We start from the raw sequence: 20,442 nt of genomic DNA, 5'->3' as shown, positions 1-20,442 counted from the left end.
AACCTTTTGGACTTATTAGCCACACTTGTTCCTCTTATTTAAATTGCCACTGAGACCGGAGACACAAAGACAGATCTTTGTCTTATTCCTGGCAAAAATAGCTAGCCAAGTGTGCCTATGACCATGGCATGTATGTACGCGCAGTGCCATAGGAATGAACAAGTAATGTTCTAGTGGCAGCTTTACATAAGTCGCACCTGTGGCTCGGTGGAACACATTTACTTATGTCGCAAGACTGTGTAATGGTTAGCATGACTGCCTCACAGCGCTGAGGTCATGGATTAGATTCCCACCATGGCCCTAACTGTGTGGAGTTTGTATTTTCTCCTCGTGCTTGCGTGGGTTTACTCCGGTTTCCTCCCACAATCCAAAAATATACTGGTAGGTTCATTAATTCCAACAAAAATTAACTCCTGAATGAATGTGTGTTCATGTGATAGGGGAATATAGATTGTAAGCTCCACTGGGGCAGGTACGAATGTGAATGTTCAAATATTCTCTGAAAAAGTGTTTAATAATATGTGCGCGCTATAGAACTAGTAATAAATACATAATTTGCCAAGAGGAAATATTCCGTAGAATGCTATCAATTTTGTCTTTTAAATGGGAGACCACAATAAGTGTCTGGGGGTTGAAGGTGGTTTGAGTGGGCAGAGAAGTGAGCTGAAGGTATCAGATGTATCAAGTTTAAGTCCTCCCATCCACTTACGCGAGGCATCGTCAGCTGTACCTTGTATGCGATACACCGCCATCTCCCCCAGCAGCTCCCAGGCAGCAGGATCGCATACAATACAGTCAATCTGCATATACTGTATCGTATGCGACCCTTTGCCTAGCTGCGGGATCGGAGGAATCCTTGGTGCTACAGTGAAGATATCTGGATCAGACTTGATGCACACGGGACTGCATATTGGATCGGAATCGAATGTTAAACACATGCGATTTGGGCCCTTTTTATCCGACTGCTTGTCCTGATGCCAAGTGGATGGAGGCCTTTACAGTACTGGAGGGAAGCTAGTGAAGAGAGTTCTACTACTAATTGTAATAATTTTACTAGTAGATATTTAATACAAAAGTAACTTATTTTAGGATTAGTGCCAAGAAGAAGCAGCCAAAAGGTCTCAAAATCTGACCCAGACATTTTAACTTGCATATGTGTAAGCTACATACAACTAGTGGTATAAAAGGGTTATTTTTGTTCAAAGAACACATATGTATAATATTTATATGACTTAACTCTAACGGGTGGGGTTTCACTGGGCAGATACAGGCATATTAATCATCATGGAATGAGAGGAAAGTAGCCGTCTCGTTACACAACATTTTTCTTAGGGAGGGGGAATGAACCAGTAAGTTATGTAATGTCAAAATTATTTATAGCAGGTTAGATCGCCTCTTTCTGGGAGCTTTATTTTTAATGACAACCAAATAAGGTATTTTAGACATCCATGGATGTCACCCTCACAGCACTCAGCATTCCTCCTTTAAAACTACTCAAGACCAGTGTGTAGCATTTACTGTAAATCCGCTTATTAAAGTGCATCTAGTGATACTGCTCCATGATACTTTCACACCTGACATACCCTCAGTGATGGTTCTGCCACACTAAATAGTCCAAATCTAATAGAAAGGCAGGCAGCACCTGAATGTGCTCAGATGCTGCCTGGCATTAGACTGTGCATGCGATGTCTAATCCCAAAATCGCGGAATTGGAAACTCCAATCCCAGGACGGTAATCCTGGACAATCCAGATTTCGGGATTGGCCACCCCTACAGTCGACATAATAGTTGTAGACTGAGGGAGCGCATCGCACTTTAACATGCGCCGAACACAAACGGACTGCAACCGAACACCAATCTAATGCACATCATCACGCAAATATGCAATTCCAAATGTATGTTTGTAGTAATAAGTATTCTGTACACACTATGATTACAATTAGTATTTAAGATTTCAGATTGAAAGTACACACCAAAGCTACCTTATTTCTCAGCTCATGTTTACGCACCAACAAAAAAAACGTAAAATAGAAAAGGGCATAAAATGCAAGAAAATTATGAATTTCAAGGCAGTGGTGGGGAAGAGGGGTTAAAGGTGCCCATACACTTGACCGACTTGTCCTAAGACAAGTCTGCCCCAATTTCCCCTGTTTCTGGGGAGCTGCCGGGAGGATCACATACGATCTGGAACTTCACATGCAATGCTCTCGGGAGCTAAAGGTTGGAAAATAAATAAAAAAATAAAAACACATTATAAAGAAATGGATGGCTGTTGATTGCCCAAAAAGGTTTTTTTTTTTTCATTCTACTGCCGCCTGCCTCCAGCTGCAGGGAGAGCACCTTTTCTGCATGGTGCTTCCTCATTCAGGGATCGAATGCGACATCTCAGGTGCTAAAAAGCACCTACTATGTGCCGCACATATGATTTCTCTCATGTGCATCCCGTCCGACCTCCAACTGAAATGCGCACGGAACCGCACATGCGATGTGGCACCGATCGGATGGAATCCGGTGAAATCGGGCCCAAATCAGACAAGCGTATGGGCACCTTTAGAGACATGGAATTTACTTATTTTACCTTTTCTTTATCACTTGCTTCACGGGAAACTAAAGAGCCCTAGAAAAAAAGAAACGTAGAATATTAAACCTATTTTAAAAAACAAAATGAGTAAACTGGAAATTGTGACTTGTAGCATTTCCTATTATCAGCCACCATACAGATGTAGCGACTATTCCTGGGTGCAACTCATTCAACACAATGTGTGCATGTGCCAATAATCGCACCCATGGCTCAGACTTCACATTGTCCAATCAAGGTGCGACTATCGCACCCAGACGTTAGTGAATGCTGCTACTTCTATACAACTTATCACCGTATATCTAAAAGGAATGCAAACAGATCAGCAAGACAAAAATATAAACGCAGCACACCCAGTAACACGTGCATATATGTAGTTTAGAAGCTCACATTTACCTTTATAGATGTTCGTGAGCAGTTAAATACAACCAGCCTCAATACGTATGTGATGCCTGGCATGAGGGGTCTGCCAGGTCCCATCTGACTCTAGAAAACTAAACCAGGCGCAGCCAGTAAAATGATCTATATTATAACTGCACAGTACTCAATGAATTTCAATATAATAAAAAATAAAAAAACTCCAGAAGCTCTAGAAATATGTGCTGTTCCAGGTCATTTAAGCTTTTATTATTTACCCCAAATATGCTCAGCTGCATACAGATATAAAAGTGTCACATATCAAATATAATCAGCAGACACTTCTGGTGTGTCCTAGTCGCATCACCTAGCACACCAAAAAGGGCTTTAATGTCTGAGGACACAGCTGCACAAATACCCTCATCAATGCTAGCCACAGGTACTGCAATTTTGGGTACTCTGCTTTATATTGTGTGTATAATCACATAAACTAGCTGTATGCAGTGTAGTAACAGGGCTGGATCATTTGAAAACAAGCAATCAGAAATGTGGTAAATCTGGTCTAGCTACTAGAAGCTTGTATGGAAAAGGAAAAACAAGCACATTAAAAACCATAATACAGGAGCTCACCTTAAGGTCATACTTTTTGTTAACTGTAAGTCTGTGGCTGAACATATTTCTCATTACCAGCATATAAAAGTCTTCATTGTCTACACCTAAACGATACATCCCCAAGAACTGAGGCAGCAGTGTGCTACCATGACATTTCACAATGTGCTAGAAAAAAAAAAAGAATATAAGAGAGTTAGGAATATTGTATTGCTTAAATTTAAGCTAAATAAAGTGAATTTATACCTACATATAAGAAATATATATATATATATATATATATATATATATATATATATATATATATATATATATATATATATATATATATATATATATATATATATATATATATATATATATATAGCAAATGGGTGGGCTGGCACTCCAGTGTGACAAAGTATGAAGCCGTGGTGCTTCTATCACAACTAGATCCTTCCCAGCAACCCACATGGTGCAAGAGTCATTCAACACATGCGCAGATAGGATTTGGGGTCCTAAACCAGGACATGCGATCAGGGCCGCAAAAAGGGGGGGGGGGGGGGGGTCTGTGGGTACTTCAGTCCTGGGCCCCGCCCCATAGACAGAGAAGGGAGGACCCGGGCTGCTCCAGCGCTAAGTGCCGAGCTCCTTCTCTTATCTCTGTGAGCTGTCATCCTGCTCAAACAGCAGATCCCCGGCAGCTGCATAGCACTTCACTGTGTCCCGATCACTGCTGTGGCTAGCAGTGATCGGGCAGCTTCAGCACACTTTATGTATGTACTGTACAGTACAAGGCTGCTCAGACAGCGTATGCACAGTGAGGTACTTGTGTACTTTCATGGCTCCCATCGCATGCCATACGTAGTGGCATGCGATTTTTGCAGTTTTTAAGCAATTTTTTTTTAAAAATCGCATGCAATCGCATGCGATTTTTAACAGAAATGCATCCAAATGCATTGAAATTAGTATCAAACATGTTCAATGGCCCCCAAATGTAATTTTTGAGGCTGTACCACCCCCACTATCAACGCGAACCCGAAGCGTGGCGAGCCACCGAGCCCCGCGAGGGGACGCGGACACCTGTGAAGCCCGTGAGGGGACGCGTATACCACGCTTCGGGCTGCGCTCGCCACACTTTCTATTCTCAACTCCACGCCGACGTGGATAGTGGGGGTATGAAAAGGTCGTAAGACGCGTACCGCCGCCCCTTGCGGGCTCGCAGTGCTCGCCACGCTTCGGGTTCGCGTTGATAGTGGGGGTGGTACAACCTCAAAAATGACATTTGGGGGCCATTGAACATGTTTGATACTAATTTCAATGCATTTGGATGCATTTCTGTTAAAAATCGCATGCGATGGGATGCGATTTTTTACTATACGATGGACATCGTGGGAGCCGTGATTGTACACAAGTACCCACAGTGATTTAGTTGGAGAGTCTGCTGAGGTGAATCTCTCCTCTGCAGCTGGTCTCCGGCAGCTGAACTCCTGACCGGGATCAGGATGCTGCTGGAGGGACCGTGCTGCTGCTGCTGGCTAAACACTGATTAACCTCTTCTGTGACTGGGAAAAGGCAGCTGAGGAGCAAGGTTAGTGATGGTGGGTGGGTGGGGGCACAGCTTAAATATATATGATTTAAGTAGGGGTACAAGTTATAGTGAGAGCAGGGACACAGCTTAAATATAGAAATTACAGGGGTCAGGTAGCACAACTGAAATATGCAAGGGGGCATGTAGCATAGCGTCAGTTACCTGGTTGTCTGCTGCCTGCCTCTTGACCAACCAGTGGCAAACCCCCATGTACCATGTGACGTAATGACGTGGCCGTGCCATTGAGCAGATCGCAGAGGAACAGCCATCCTGGGGGGAGGCCCCGCCTAACTTGTCAGTCCCGGGCCCCAAAATTTCTGATGGCAGCCCTGCATGCGATCACATAAGGACAGCACTTACTGGAAGAGCTGTCCATTTCCAAAAATACAAACAAAACACCGATATGCGTGCAGGGAGTGGCGGTATGCGTCTCAAGCAAAATGCGGGATGCCCCAAAGTTACACACTAATGTGATTGAATGATAGAAATTGCAATTGGAAAGTGATAGAATAGGACTTGCACAAAAATGGGATCCGCTGATGGGGACTGAAAGCTTAACTGTATTGATCAATGTATAAACCAAACACCATTATTTATTATGGTGAGTGCAGAGTCTCGGATTTTTATAAATATACCAGTTACTAGTACGACAAATGACAGATGTCAGTGCAGGTGGCTGCCAGTTGAAGTGAACATTACATTTTAGCAATAGCACATTTTACAGGGTTGGATTGGATTTGGACCTGAGCGACTTAAACGAGAAGTGATCGTGTAACGACTGGGTCAGATCATCTCCAAAAACACAAGTTATGTTGGGTGTTCCTTTTATGTCATAGATCAGCGGTAGCCAACTCCAGCACACAAGAGCTACCAACAGTTCACATGTTCCAGACAACCTAGCTGCTGCACAGGTGCACTCATTACTAGCCGAAACATTTTTAAAGATCCACAGGTGGAGCCAATTACTTCACTTCTGTGAGGAGATCTAAAAAATGTTAACGGTTGGTAGCTCTCGAGGACTGCAGTTGGCTACCCCAGCCGTAGATAATACCCAACACAAAGTGAAACAAGTAAGGACAACCATTGCACCAGTGACAGTCATGGCTACCCAAGGCACACCGTGTTGGGAGCGAAGACCACAGGAGAGCTACTACAATGCAAATCTCTGAAAAAAGAAGTTAACACTGACTTTGAAGTGTCAGAACACACAGTGCATTGCAGCTTGTGTATGGGACTGTGTAGCGATAGACTGATTGCCTATGCTGACCTCTACTACAGAGGGCAACTTCAACAGAGATGTTCAAATCAAAGTAATGGTGATACAAATGAAGTTACTTGTACTCAAGCACAGACATCACGAAAACCAGGGCTGTTAATGTGCCTTGAGGACCGAGGTCGGGCATGACTTTTGTAGAGTTTGCATATTCTCCCTGTGCTTGAGTTTGTTTCCTCCAAGTACTCCAGTTTCCTATCACACACTCCAAACTCAATATACTGGGTTATACATCAGCTGTAGATAATCTGGCGGAACTTTGAATTTACTCTCAGGTCACACCTAGAAGCCTCAGATAGGCGTTTGGGGCTGCCTATTTAGTGCTGCAGTATGTAGTAGAAGCAGCTAGAAACAGAGACGCTGCCCATTGTGGAGAGGTCTGGTTGTCGGTGTAGGCTATGTTTAAATATATACAGTACAGTTTCATGTAGGAGCGTGACATTAGAGCAGTAAGACAGACCAGGTTAATGTCTGAAAAGGGTTGACCCAGGGATTTGCAATGTCTCAGGCGTAGTGTCAAAGGCGGGGGGGATCTCATGTACGGCTTGTTGGCTGGCCGGATTTATGCATGCTGTGTTCAGAGCAATGCAGTAAACAGTATTATGAGGTAATTATGCTTACTTGGTGGTAGTCAGACAGGATACTGTGCATGTTGGCAACATCTTCACTGGATATTTCTTTAACTGCCAAAGTCTTGTCATAGGACATGAGAAATCTACTATCATGAGCTTCACTTTCAGTATAAGGTGCGCTACGTGTCAGGGAAACCTGGGAAAAAGGCAAACAAGAGGATAATTATATTTGTATTCTTCTTCTTTAGAAGTGTATGATAGTAAAGAATGATGGTCAGCCTATGAATACCGCATGTTGTACAATTTGTTTTCCCATTCCTAACAAATAATGGAGAAAATAAAAACACAATTGCGGTCTAATCATTAGCTTCCAGCAATCATCCACATTACTACTGAAAATTGTATATACTGTGATTTAACATGACACTGAATTGTGTTAAGATAAGGCAGAGTGAACATTAACACACTGACTATAGACTCAAGCTCGGTGGCTTAATCATAGACTAGACACGGTTCTAGCTTGTGACCTGCTCTGGGGGACCAAATGACTAGGGGTCCCCCATATTTTAAGAACCAGCCCCAGGCCAAACCAGCCAGCAGGGTAATGCCACAGCTGGGGGGAGACTTTTTATACAAGTCACCCCGGCCAAAGCATTCAGCCCTCTGACCGGTCAGCCTGGCCAGGGGCCCTGGGGGAGTGGGGACCCCCCCAATGAAGGGGTCCCCCCCTCCAGGACTTACCTGACCAGGCTGAAGCCTGGTGCTGTCCCCGATGCCCCAGGGCATCGGGCTGATGGAATGGTGTAAAAAAATAGAATAAAAACTATTGTCTTTTACTGTGGAACTATGAGTCTCCTGATTGGCCCTGATTCAGCAGCTCCTGAAAGTGTACCCCTTCGCTTGCCATGCTTCAGGCATGGTGCCTTGCTGCCCTCTGCACAATATTTTATTTGTCCACCACGCCACACTGCATGGTAGGGCATGAAATACTGCCTGTCTGCACAAAAAAGTTTTTTGGGGAAAAACTTATGTCAACCTTTTGACTGTCGACCTAAGCCCTGTTGACTTTCAATGGTCAACCCAATGCATGCAGTATCCCCTTTACAGCAGCAGAGGTCAAAGAAGCAGGAAGCAGAGGTGAGCGGCAGGCCTTCAGGAGCTCTGCTCACTGATCCCCGGGTAGGTTAGAGGACTGCCGCAATGGGGAGGGGTGTGCGGGCAATGCTGTTGGTGGAACATGTGCGGCACACAACTGATCATGTGGTTTACTAGCATCACAGGGCTTTTTTTTTAAGCTCTGTCCCTGCATGAGATAATGGATACATCCGTGTGAGGTTATCGATTATCATATTGTGAAGTGGGACAATATTCTCACATCGGACGATGTGGATGGCAATAAATCAGCACCTAAATAGCATAATTGATAACCCGTCATTTAAACCTAAATATGCTGCATCACTAAAAAGGAGAGAAGACAATTCAGTGAAATCGGCAATATCACAGCAAGTGTTATCCGCTCTACATAAAAAGGAAAAAATATATATATGTTCTGAGAAACGAGGAGTTTAGGTTTCTTTAATAAAGCCCCTGGTCTGTCTCCAGAGAGGCTCCATGCTCAGGCACTTGATAGTCTTTCAGTACCAGTTTTACACTGGAGCTTCTAAAAATTCAGAGATGATTTGCATCAATAAGAGGATTTTATGGATTCTATCAGAAATGGAAGAATGTAGGTATTAGAAAAGTACTTAGTGTGAGACTTCAATAATGTATAACACTCAGCACATAAACCTGTGTTACCAAGCTCATTAATTACAAGCAATACACTTATCACAGTGAGCCGCCAAAAATCTAAGAAACTTATTAAAGCAGATGGATAGTAATGCAAATTACTGGCCCATCAAAGCAAACATTTCGATAGTTTTTCTAGTCACTCTCTTGATGGCAACTACGGTACGCAGCAAAATGTGTTTATGCACATCCCAAGATCAGATATGTCCGGCCCTTTACCTGATAATCTTGGTCATCTACTCCAAACCGCTCACGGAGATTCCTGAACACTTGTGGGCAGTAGTCTTTAAACTTAAAGTGACTAGGTAAGTTCTCCCTGCAACAAGGAATAGATACATTCACATGTGTGTAAACAGAATTTAATTATAAAACAAACAAAACAGAAGCTAATAGTGTGTACACGCGGTGCGATATTGCCGATATAGTGAACATCGGAAGCCATATCACATGATGATTGTGTGCTTTTTTAGGGCTTGCGAGCTCCCGTGTGAGCGAAAATCGGCAGCCAAGACTATATAGTGCAGATCTGCACTATATATAGTCTAAATTGTGCCTCTGCATGCATGCTGTGCTATGCGAGTCCCGAAACGATCTGATCGTATCAGGACTCGCATAGCACGGCATATCTACCGAGTGTACACACCTTTAGTGTAGAAAATACCCCCAAATCACTAAATGTATCCCTCTAGCACGCCTATATATCAGTATTGCTGCCTGTACCAACATACTGTAGGTAGTCCGTTACCCCTACCAGGCAACAAAAGACAAATAAGCAGGTACTGGGTGCTATCACAAGCCATAATAAATAGTTCCTTCTTGTTCAATCCATAAACATAGTTTTATATCATCACGTTGGGAAACTGAAAAGGAATAACTAGTGTAGTACATTTCTGAAGGACCAGACTCCATACAGCCCTTTCTGAGAGCACTTACAAGAATCTTCTACAATGACAAGCAACATATCAAATAACAGGTTCTGCTACTCATTCTAAACAGCAGCTCCAAATACTCCCTTAATATAGATCCGTATTTTCAAATAAAACACAGAAGAAAAAAAAAAAAAAAACACACACACACACACACACACACACACACACAACTTTCCAATATATGCAGGGAAAACAACAACAACAACCCTATCTTTCACTAGAGCTGGAAAGCATTCACTCCGAATATAGGGTAAACATCCATACCAGACACAACAGGTGTCATGGGAGCCACTAGCGTCTGCACAGTTGCTCAGTGACCCGTTAATACACCTGTGACCCTGCAAGGTCATAAACATGTGTGACTACTCGTTTTATAGCCAACTCGTGCCGGACAACAATGACCCGACAATAGGTTGTAACAGGACACATAAAGGTGTACCCAGTGTTAGTCATCAGCAAGTTGATTAAGGAAAAAAAAAAACACACACACAAATTAGTTCAGCAGGATGGAGCGGAAGGCGTTCAACATAATAAAGTCACTCCAACAACATACTGTAATAGTTTATAGGTCACAAATAACCCTAGGGTAGCAGCAGGTAGAATGCCAGCTCTCACACGCATGTTTTAATAACATGGTTCATGAATAGTTCATAAGGAAAAGCCTGAATAAGATCAGCATGCACTCTGGTGCTGTAATGTGCAGGTGTTGTATTTATTCTTCTCATTGTCTATTTAAGGCCTCACAATAGTCTTAAATATCACCCATGCATTTTTTATTCTATAACTGTATTCGCTCCCTCATCTGGTGGAATATCATATGGTTCCTTTAATGTGTCTGTAAGTTGAAGAATGAACCCTTTACCTTTTGTATATTAACTACCACATAATTATGTTAGTTTAATAGGCTGTACTCTATGGGACTATGCAACAACGGGTGCCATAAGCTGTGTACACACGGAGGCGATATATTGCTCAGTGTCCTTTTCATCAGCGACCAGAGATGGTCGCTGATGAAAGGGAACCTCTGCCGGGGGAGTCGCAGGAGCGCTCAGCGACCATATTGCCAGCGATAAATGCCTGAGTGTATGCACCTATATATAGCTCAGGAATTAGTTTGCAATGTTAATAATGCATTAACTTCAGTCTTGCATCTTCAGTAGACCACAGCTTCACCTTTCCGACTAGTACTCACCAATTATTAACTAGCTCTATTTCTGACTATAAAAATGGATCCAAGACAGCAGTGGCCTCTAGCAAGCTTAGTGCCCATTTAGCAAGAACATCCAATACAAACTTACATATAATAGTACTTTTTGGCAGTTGACCAACATAAAAAGCACATGCAAGTGCTCACAGACAGCTCGTGACAGGCTGCAACATTTACTCATTATTTTAAGTTCAGACCACATTTTAGATAATGCCCCTGGCATTCACATTCCAAGCATTTTTTTGGAAGAGACAACTGGTCAGAGTGAAGGAAAACAAAAACCCACCATTCAGAGTCCTAATAATTTATTTTTCTGGGCCCTAAAGCACAAAACAATTCATCAACCCAACTTGAATTTCCCAAGTTCTGAATGTTAAAGTCATGTAATAGGATTCTTCTGCAATTTGTAGATTGCAATGCCCTAATAAAATAAACGTTAGAGATGTAGCAAGTAGTCCATCAAATCTGTACATATTGTTAAACATTTGTCCTCTGCCCAGACCTGTACTTATTCAGTGAAATATTTTCCAACACTTTCTCCATTGCATAGATGCACAATTGTGTAAGGTCTCTCTCCTGAGCTTGGCACATAGGGCATAATGAAGACCCACACGCAGAGCTGCGGACTCACATTCCTGGCGATTATCGAAAGGCCACGCATGTGCTTGGTAAGCGAACATACCATGGGAAGGCTAGCCTCCGCTGTCTACTTGCAAGGCGATTGACAGGCGCAGAACTCTGGCCTTTTCCCGGGAGTGTCCAGAAAAACGCAGGAGATCCCAAACAGTTAGGAGGGAAGGGCGCTAATGCTAGCAGCGGCCTCCTTCTCCTCACAGCCTTGCCATAGCCAAGTAAAGCCAGCCATACATCTACAGATCGATTGTCAGATTGGGCTGGTTGGAACAAAATCCTGGTAATGAATGAGAGCAAATGACAGTTGACCATTTGCTTTTAAATGCTGGTAAATTGCCATTCAGATACTACCAGGTTTTTAGTCCAACCAGCCCAATCTGACAATCGATCTGTAGATGTTTGGCCACCTTTAGTCGACTAAAGTTGGCCATACATCTCAGATCGATTGCCAGATCTGGATGGTTGGGACAAAAACCTGGTATTATCTGAGTGACAGTTTTCCAGCATTTTAAAGCAAATGGTCAACTGTCATTTTCTCTCATCCATTACCAGGTTTTTGTTCCAACTAACCCAATCTCACAATAGATCTGTAGATGTTTGGTCAGCTTTACCGAGTCCTGCATGCAGGGGGGAGGGAATCATTTGATGGTGACTAATTTTTCCCCTGTGTGCACAGCTGCGAACGCATTCACAACTGTGCACAGAGGAGGGAGCTTGCCAGGGCAGCATTTACCTGCTCCCTAGGCTACGAAAATGTCTGAATCAGCCTCTTTATGTATTCAAACAGTCACCCACTGTTAATCATTACACGTACATACCATCCACCACAAGTACTGCTGTGAATTCAGGTGGCAAGAAGAAATGCGTGAATACAGATGGGTCCGGGCTCATCTTTGCTGGCGAATCGCCAGAATGTCACCGCTGGCGATCCGCCAGCCGCCCGGCTCGCCATCTGACTGAGACGTGCGTTCATCTCACGCGCACACGCGTCTCAGTGTCCGTGCGCCGGGGCAAAGGGACCCTGTCCATCTCCGCTTCAGGGAGACGGACAGGGTTAGGGGGGGGGGGGGTGCGGGGAGGCCGGGTGACCGCCGACAAGCCGGTGGGGATCCGGGGGAAGCAGTCGGAAGGGGACTGGCGTCCCCATCGCCATCTCCTGCAAAGAAGAGCCCGGCTCCATCTGTAGTATGGCTTTACACACATTTTTCTATTTGCGACATGCAAAAAAATGGAATGGGCAAACCGGCTAAGGAGACAAGTAATAGAGCACAATAAAACAATTGAATCACCCCTTACAGTTAGGATTTCCCTATCTGTCCACCTTGTATATTGCAGAGTGCATGCTGACGACAAGGTTTGTGGTAAAACCATAAAACAATCTGTGACTATATGCTGTCAGATGTTCAGGAAATCCAGCATGGTACCAACATGAAATGCTGCAAGGAAACTCACATTATTAGTCAAACATCTTCCATTAACAGGACCAAACCTTTGCACCAGTGCATGTTCCATCGCAGTGACATGTACAATGGGTGCATTTGGGCAGAAGTACACTGTGTTCACCCAAAAAAATTGCAGTCACAAATGCCCCTTATTTTAGCATTTGTGTGTCTCGCAATTAGGTCTTTTACAAGTTAGGTTTATGTTAACCCTTTCATGTCCAAAGTCTAGTCAGGCTCAACAGGCCTAGTGCAGATCCAATGGTGAGTCCCTTTAAAATAAGAACATTTCATCGTTCAACATTTTATGGTAGACCATTTTTGAATAATAATTTAAAAAAAAAAGATAATTAATTTAAATCAGACTGCCGGACACGGCCCAGTACACATGAGGAACATGTGACCGGGTGCCGTTGCCCAGCAACACAACATTCGTGGTCAGAGATGCTGATGTAGATCCTGCTGTCATCACCGCTTATACTGGCAATCTGTGGCTGACGACCGGGTCCAGTTGACGTAAAAAATTGAGCACTGGGCTCACTTGCTCCTGAGGAAGCTGTAGGTATATGTTCTAGGGAAACGAGTTGAGCTAATTCAACTTATGCTGACACCATCCACTGCCGTCCTTTGTATCATCTGGACCCATCTGCATGATCTCCAATTTCTCCAGTACACAGAGGAAGATAGTCTAAATGGGAAGCCCAAGCCCTTGAAGTTATAGGGCAACCAAGGACTACTGCGTCACTCATTTCTGGACACAATCTTGACCAGAAGAATTCGGATGGTAATCAATATACAGGTTGAGTATCCCCTATCCGAAAAGCTCGGGACAACGAGCATTCCGGATAAGGGAATATTCCGGTTTTTAGAATAAATTGTTTTAGCCATACTTACCTGTCCCCTGATGGTGTCCGGTGGTCCCTCGGCGTCCACGCAGTCCCCGGGCGTCCACAGCAGGCCTCCGGCATCTTCTCCGGGTCTCCAGCGGTCCCAGGAATGCATTGCGCGAGTGTGCGCGCGCACCGGTGACGTCACCGGCGCGCGCGCACACTCGCGCAATGCATTCCTGGGACCGCTGGAGAAGATGCCGGAGGCCTGCTGTGGACGCCCGGGGACTTGGTAAGTATAAAAAGAGGGTTAGGGAGGGGAAAAAAAAATAAAAAAATTTCGAATGATTCTAAAAACCACGGTTTTTGGAATAATTCGGATAATAGATATACGGATACGGGATACTCAACCTGTATATCCAAAATAACAGCACTCGAGAGGCAATTAGAGGTCTGTATTTTAGCTTACAAGCTTTCGGGGTGTGATCCCCTTCGTTAGGTTTATATATATTCCATTTAGTCAGCCTTGTTAATTGGAAAGTTCCAAAATTCGACATCACACAAAGTATCCCTGTGATATATTATTTCAAATTTGAGCACATTGACTTTTTAATGTCCAACGATTCATCCCACCATTAATTGATTTTTAATAAAATTGTGTATATCTTTTTTCAGAGAACCGTCTTGTCTAATTATTGGTACAGCTAGCGCTGGCACACCTTTTTACTCTATCTTTTAACCAATTAGGGCCTGACAACCCTGTGCCAGAAGCTGTTGATTGCACACCACACAATACCTGTATATTTAAACCAGACTGTTTGAATTGCAAAAAGCCAACAACTGTTGTGTAATTTTAGAACATAATAGGAAGTTCTCTAATAAATGCATAAATAAAACAATCCCGAATGTTAATGAGCTAGCAAATCAAATTCTCATTTAGGACAATAACTACTAACCCCTTATTAGCATTCATCTCCTGCACATCTGAGGCCCGATTCAGAGATGATAGCAAATAAAAGATCTTTTCTCAAATGAGCAAAACCATATAAACTGCAGGTGAGGCAAAATGTAACATGTGCAGAAAGAATTAGATTTTGGGGAGTTATTTTGTTTCTGTGCAGGGTAAATACTGACTACTTCATTTTTACACTGCAATTTAGATTTCAGTTTAAACACACCTTACCCAAATCTAACGCTCTGCACATGGTACATAGGGAAGAACTATAGATGCGAACAATCTATAACTTGTCAAAGAACAAGGAAGAGGAAATAAACACCAACCTGTTAAAAAGGTGATTAGTGACCTTAATTTTTGAATTTGCTTTAAAATCATCTGGCAGGAGCATCACTGGAACTGGAACCTGGTTTAGCTCATTGATCTAAAAAAAAAAAAATAATTAAAATAAATAATCACATTTACATACCATTAATTCAACTGAGTGTACCTGGTTTGCTGAATAAGGTCATAAATAATAATAACAATGTGACCAACCTAGGGAATCACTGCAGTGAGGTGCTAAGGTGTTAAATGGTTAGCTTAAAAATTCAATTTACAGCTTATACTGTATGTGAAAATGGTTTAATAGGATTGTATTGGTCCACAAGAGTTTTCATATTGAGATTGACTGTCCCCACTCATATTTACCCAGAATTAAATGGTTCCATTGGTATGGGTATGTTACAGATTATCCAGGTAAAAACAGTAATAGTCTCCCTTTGTGTTTTGTCTTATGCTGGGCATACATCAAGGCGATTTGGCCCGATTTCGGCCGATTGCGACCAATCGGCCCGTTAAATCGGACCACATCGCCTCTCCCTGACATGTATTCGGGTCCGATGCACGGTCCCGACTAGGTGGTCGGACCGGCTGGCCGTCCGACCACCCATTCTGGGACGGGCGCTAAGCAGTGACGCATGCGATCCATCACAACGGATCGCATGTGTCCCTGCTGCCGGAAGGTCCTGGCGGCTTGCAGTCCATTGGGTGTCCGTACACTGCTGCGAGACGTCGCAGGCAGTGTATGGGCACCTTTAGCCATTTACCTGCCCTTCATACCCATTGTCTCTTTTCTTTTTGTTAACCAACATTATTTTCCAACTAAACTCCCCCCACCAAAATATAATAAAAACATATACAGAAATCTAACAGAAATTGTATATTGCATGGCACAAGCCCCATCTATGCTCACGGAATAATAAAGCCCTGTATTAAGTTATTACTGGTGGAAGTTCAATATAAAAATATACCTATCAGAGCAGCACGCTAACAAAAATAGGTACTTGTGTACTAGCACGACGCCCATCGCATCGCAGACCATAAGGCATGCGATGGTATACCATTTTAAATTGTATATCATCGCATATACAATGGTATGAGATTTAAAATTGTATAAGCACCCTAATGGGTTTTCCCATGTTAAAAGTGGCCCCTATAAGTTAAACGTGTTGGGTGCTTAATATGTTAAAAGCACCCCCAACGGCACCCCCACTATCAACGCCAACCCGAAGCGTGGCGGGCGAACGAGCGACCCCGCGAGGGGCGGCAGTACGCGTCCTACGACCTTTTCATACCCCCACTATCCACGTCAGTGTGGAGCTGATCTTATATAGTGTGGCGAGCGCAGCGAGGGGACGCGGAATACATGTAAAGTAATACGCGTGCGCTCGCCACGCTTCAGGCTCGGTGTGCACTGCAGGTGGGGCAGATGTTACTTGTGAAGAGAGAATTAGATTTGGGTGGGGTTTTACTTCAATGTGAGATCTGTATTGCAGTGTAAAAATCAAGCAGCCAGTATTTACCCTGCACAGAAACTAAATAACTCACCCAAATCTAATTCTCTCTGCACATTTTACATCGGCCCCACCTGCAGTGCACATGGTTTTGTCCATCTAAGAAGGATTTTGTTCGAAAGAGTGAACTAGAATAAGGCCCCATGTTCCTTCCAATTCTCAGTAAGAACCATGCCTGCATATAAATAAAGGGCATCCAATAGAGCAATTCAAATGTAGCTCCTCCCAGGCACCCATGAGCCACCAAAGACTCAATTCTACTCGCAACCGCCTAAGGTAGCAAGAAAGAAAAAATTTAAGCAGTCAATAGTTTGGGCATCTATCTGGAATTTTAGATGGATTTAGCTGCTTTTGGGCACTTTATTGGAGTAACCACTGAATTGCTCCAACTGGTGCCTAACAATTTAATCAATCCCATAATAACCATTTGTGATGGTATTCATTTCTCGGAAACAAGATCACAGACAAATAAATAGCACCTTCCAGAAAAAAAAAAATTAAAGATGCCTGCAACCTGGCCCTACTCCATTTATGCAGACACAGTGAAAGGTTAAAGAATCTCTGCTAAAACAGATTAAAGATTGAAAAGCACACCAGCAAACCAAGCATTTACACACGGGGGAAGATGTACCAAACCTTTGAGAGAAAAAAAATATAGTATATAAATTGGAGTTACAGTAAATTGGCAGTAGTAGATTTTATATATCTCCCCATGGTATTTTACATTAAAGATGCATTCCCTTTTTCTTTATTGCTATGTATCTATTACTGTGTGACATTATTACGTGCTAGTCTACACATTTATAACATGCACAATGCAATTATAAACATAAAAAGCTTCTTTTTCTTATAAGCACACATCGCAGGTACATTTCCACTTCATTGAATGTAGGTACAGATGGAATATTTACCATCAGCAAATACAACAAATCACCTGCTCCACTTTTCCAGTTAACACGCAGCTTGCCCAGTCAGCTTTCTGAGCAACATACACCTCAGACCTTTGTATCACAGGAACGCAGGTTTTGTATTGCCGGCAAAATGCAATGAGGTGAATCACAATTATGTAACTGAGGGCAGAGGAAATGACTATGAACACAACTGTACTCATTTCATTTGGCGAAATCTTAACACAAATGATGTAATTTGCCTTGAATGCCGGGACAAACGATATACTGCATACAAATCCTGCAATCTTGCAAAAGATATAGTCAGTGGTCACATCCAGGAGTACGCTGCTGTAGACTAGAGCCACATATTGAGCTGCCTGTACAGATGGGCATTGCTAGCGACATAGTTGATACACAATAAAAGATTTTATGAATTGGTCGCTATCTGTAAATTTATTTAAGATTTAATCTAGTGTGTCCCCAGCTTTAGAAAGTTCATGTACCTCTATGCCACAGTAGGCCTGATTAGATTGTGTTTTGTACTGTGCATGCACTCAGTGCACTCAGAAAGTTCAGATAACGAGCAGTGGTGTTACGTTCCTCAGTTAGCATGACAATTATATAAAGATCATCATATGCCAAGACTGACTACCACTTACTCTGCATTAAATATAATTATTCACAAATCTCATTGTGTAAAAGAAGAAAATAATAAAACAAACATGATCTGGAACACTGGACAGAGCAATAATGCAGTGTTACACATGACCAATACCTCAGTAACAGCATTACCATCCATGTACCAAGCATATAGAATACACGTCAAAAGGTGACAGATCTGCACCTCCTTTTACACTTCATTATTTATTTAGAGTTTCTTATATAGCGCACACATATTCTGCAGCGCTGTACAGAGAATATTTGAACTTTCACATCAGTCCTTGCCCCAGTGTAGCTTACAATCTATATTCCCTATTACATGTACATGCACACACAGACAGTCTAGGGTTAATTTGTTGGCAGCCAATTAACCTACCAGTATATTTTTGGATTGTGGGAGGAAACCAAAGTACCCAGAAGAAACCCACGCAAGTACGGGGAGAATATACAAACTCCGCACAGTTAGTCATGGTGGGAATTGAACCCATGATCTCAGTGCTGTGAGGCAGTAATGCTAACCATAACTCCTGTACAGACAGGTAGGGAACCCCATAAAGTATCAAACAAACAGTGTTTCCATAATGTAACATGTCAGGTGCTTGTCCTTCTACAAACAATAGGAAATATTAGGGTGTTCCAGATGTTGCCTGCATGACAAACATTCCATTAACCAAATATACAGGATATGGCCAGCGTCACCAGGATAGTGGTTCATAGTGTACATAATGGGTATAAAGTGTTAAGCAAGCTCAGAACGTTAGATGTGCAAACCACTGCGTTTATAGTGGATATTGTCAGATATATGTGGAACACGGTACATAGCAAGCACATACAACCGTATGTAACCAATAACTATAGAGGAAAAGGAGCCATGTCAGAAACTGACCAGCTCTGCATCACTAGCTCTGAGTTATGTTTCACGCTGCCCCCTCCGTCTATGGCCCTTGTGCTTTGTGAAACTGGAAAACAAAGTGATTATTTCTGGTGGATGAACATTTGTTGTGAGACTACTGCTGGGAAACGGCTGATCCCAAATACTGCCATTTAACCTTGTATAGCAGAAGGTCTAGAAAATGTGACTGGCAGACATGAAGTCACCATGTGTCAAGCATAATCAATTTCATAGGAGCACTTATCTCAATACAATTAGGGGGGACATTCAGAAGTGTTGCCAAGCAGCACTCAAGCAAAAAACAAAAACAAATTTTCATTATACAAATCTTATTATGAAGCTTTCAGAGTCAGACCAATACATGCTGATGCTGTACCTACAGCAATGCAAGAATGTACATCTATCAAAGCAGCTATAAGTAAACACACATAACCAATTCTGTGGTGCAATCTGGCTGAGAACAAATTTCCAGCAGATGTAAATGTCTGGGTCATAGACAGATAGCGTAACAAGTGAAGAACTACAAGTCACAGCAGGCAGAAATATAGAAACACGAAGAACAGAAAGTTACAGCAGGCAGCGCATACTGTAATGCATAGTGGCAGAAGTGACAGAGCAGCAGCAAGGGGAGGGATAAATTTCTTAGCAACACATGTAGTACTAGAAATCCCAGCAAGAGTTGAGTGCCAGACCTAATAACACACATTTGCCAATATTGCATCTAGTACTACTACTACTACAAATCCCAGCAGGTTGGGCATAATGGAATGTATAGTAACAGAGCTGAATGCAGAGGATGGACACAATGTAGTACTACAAGTTCCAGCAGGTGTAATCACACAATCCCAGTAACACAATGTAGTAATACAAGTTCCAGCAGGTGTGATCACACAATCCCAGTAACACTATGTAGCACTACAACTCCCAGAAGGCAGCGCATACTGTAATGAAGTGTTGATGGCACACGTCTGTCCCCCTGTAACATTTGTAGTACGCGGGGGAACAAATGAGGAACTAATGCATGTGCTGCAGGTGGAGACTCAGGTGACCTCCCAATCTCCCGGGCCTCACCGAGTGACTGACTCCCCACATGAAGACGCTGACGAGTGGGTGACTGGCCCGGAACACCTTCACTTTCTGCTGCACGAAGTGCTTCTTCTTCGTCTTGGTCTTGGCTGTGGTGGCTGGCATCCCTACGGCCGCCGAGGAGGAGGAGGCAGTGGGCACGGCGGCAGAGGACATGTCAGCACCTTGCTGCCGCCAGCGAGCACGACCCCCAAGCCGCCTCCTCTTCTTCGGTCCCGGGCGGGCCGTCCCCCGCTGGCCTGGGCTGCTGCGTCTCTCCGCCCCTCCTGTCTCACCTGGGCACTGGGCGCGCATGCGCTGTGACACACCTCCTCCGCCCAGCCGTCTCATGGGGTCACCTGA

At 43.3% G+C, this 20,442-nt stretch overlaps 1 protein-coding gene across 1 annotated transcript in view; it reads right to left on the bottom strand.

Annotated features, from left to right (window-relative positions):
• PIP4K2C (phosphatidylinositol-5-phosphate 4-kinase type 2 gamma) overlaps positions 1 to 20,442 on the bottom strand; it is a 28,581-nt gene extending 8,139 nt beyond the window's left edge. Inside the window, exons 1-6 of the mRNA XM_083169391.1 lie at positions 20,086 to 20,442; positions 15,064 to 15,161; positions 8,967 to 9,063; positions 7,009 to 7,155; positions 3,566 to 3,712; positions 2,579 to 2,617 (exon numbers count right to left, since the gene is read on the bottom strand). Coding sequence (XP_083025517.1) covers positions 2,579 to 2,617; positions 3,566 to 3,712; positions 7,009 to 7,155; positions 8,967 to 9,063; positions 15,064 to 15,161; positions 20,086 to 20,430 — 873 coding nt within the window. The 5' untranslated portion in view covers positions 20,431 to 20,442. The remainder of the gene's footprint in view (positions 1 to 2,578; positions 2,618 to 3,565; positions 3,713 to 7,008; positions 7,156 to 8,966; positions 9,064 to 15,063; positions 15,162 to 20,085) is intronic.

The sequence above is a fragment of the Crinia signifera genome, chromosome 2, assembly GCF_055691185.1.
Source record: "Crinia signifera chromosome 2, ASM5569118v1, whole genome shotgun sequence".
NCBI lineage: Eukaryota > Metazoa > Chordata > Amphibia > Anura > Myobatrachidae > Crinia > Crinia signifera.
This window is presented reverse-complemented; position numbering and strand designations above follow the sequence as displayed.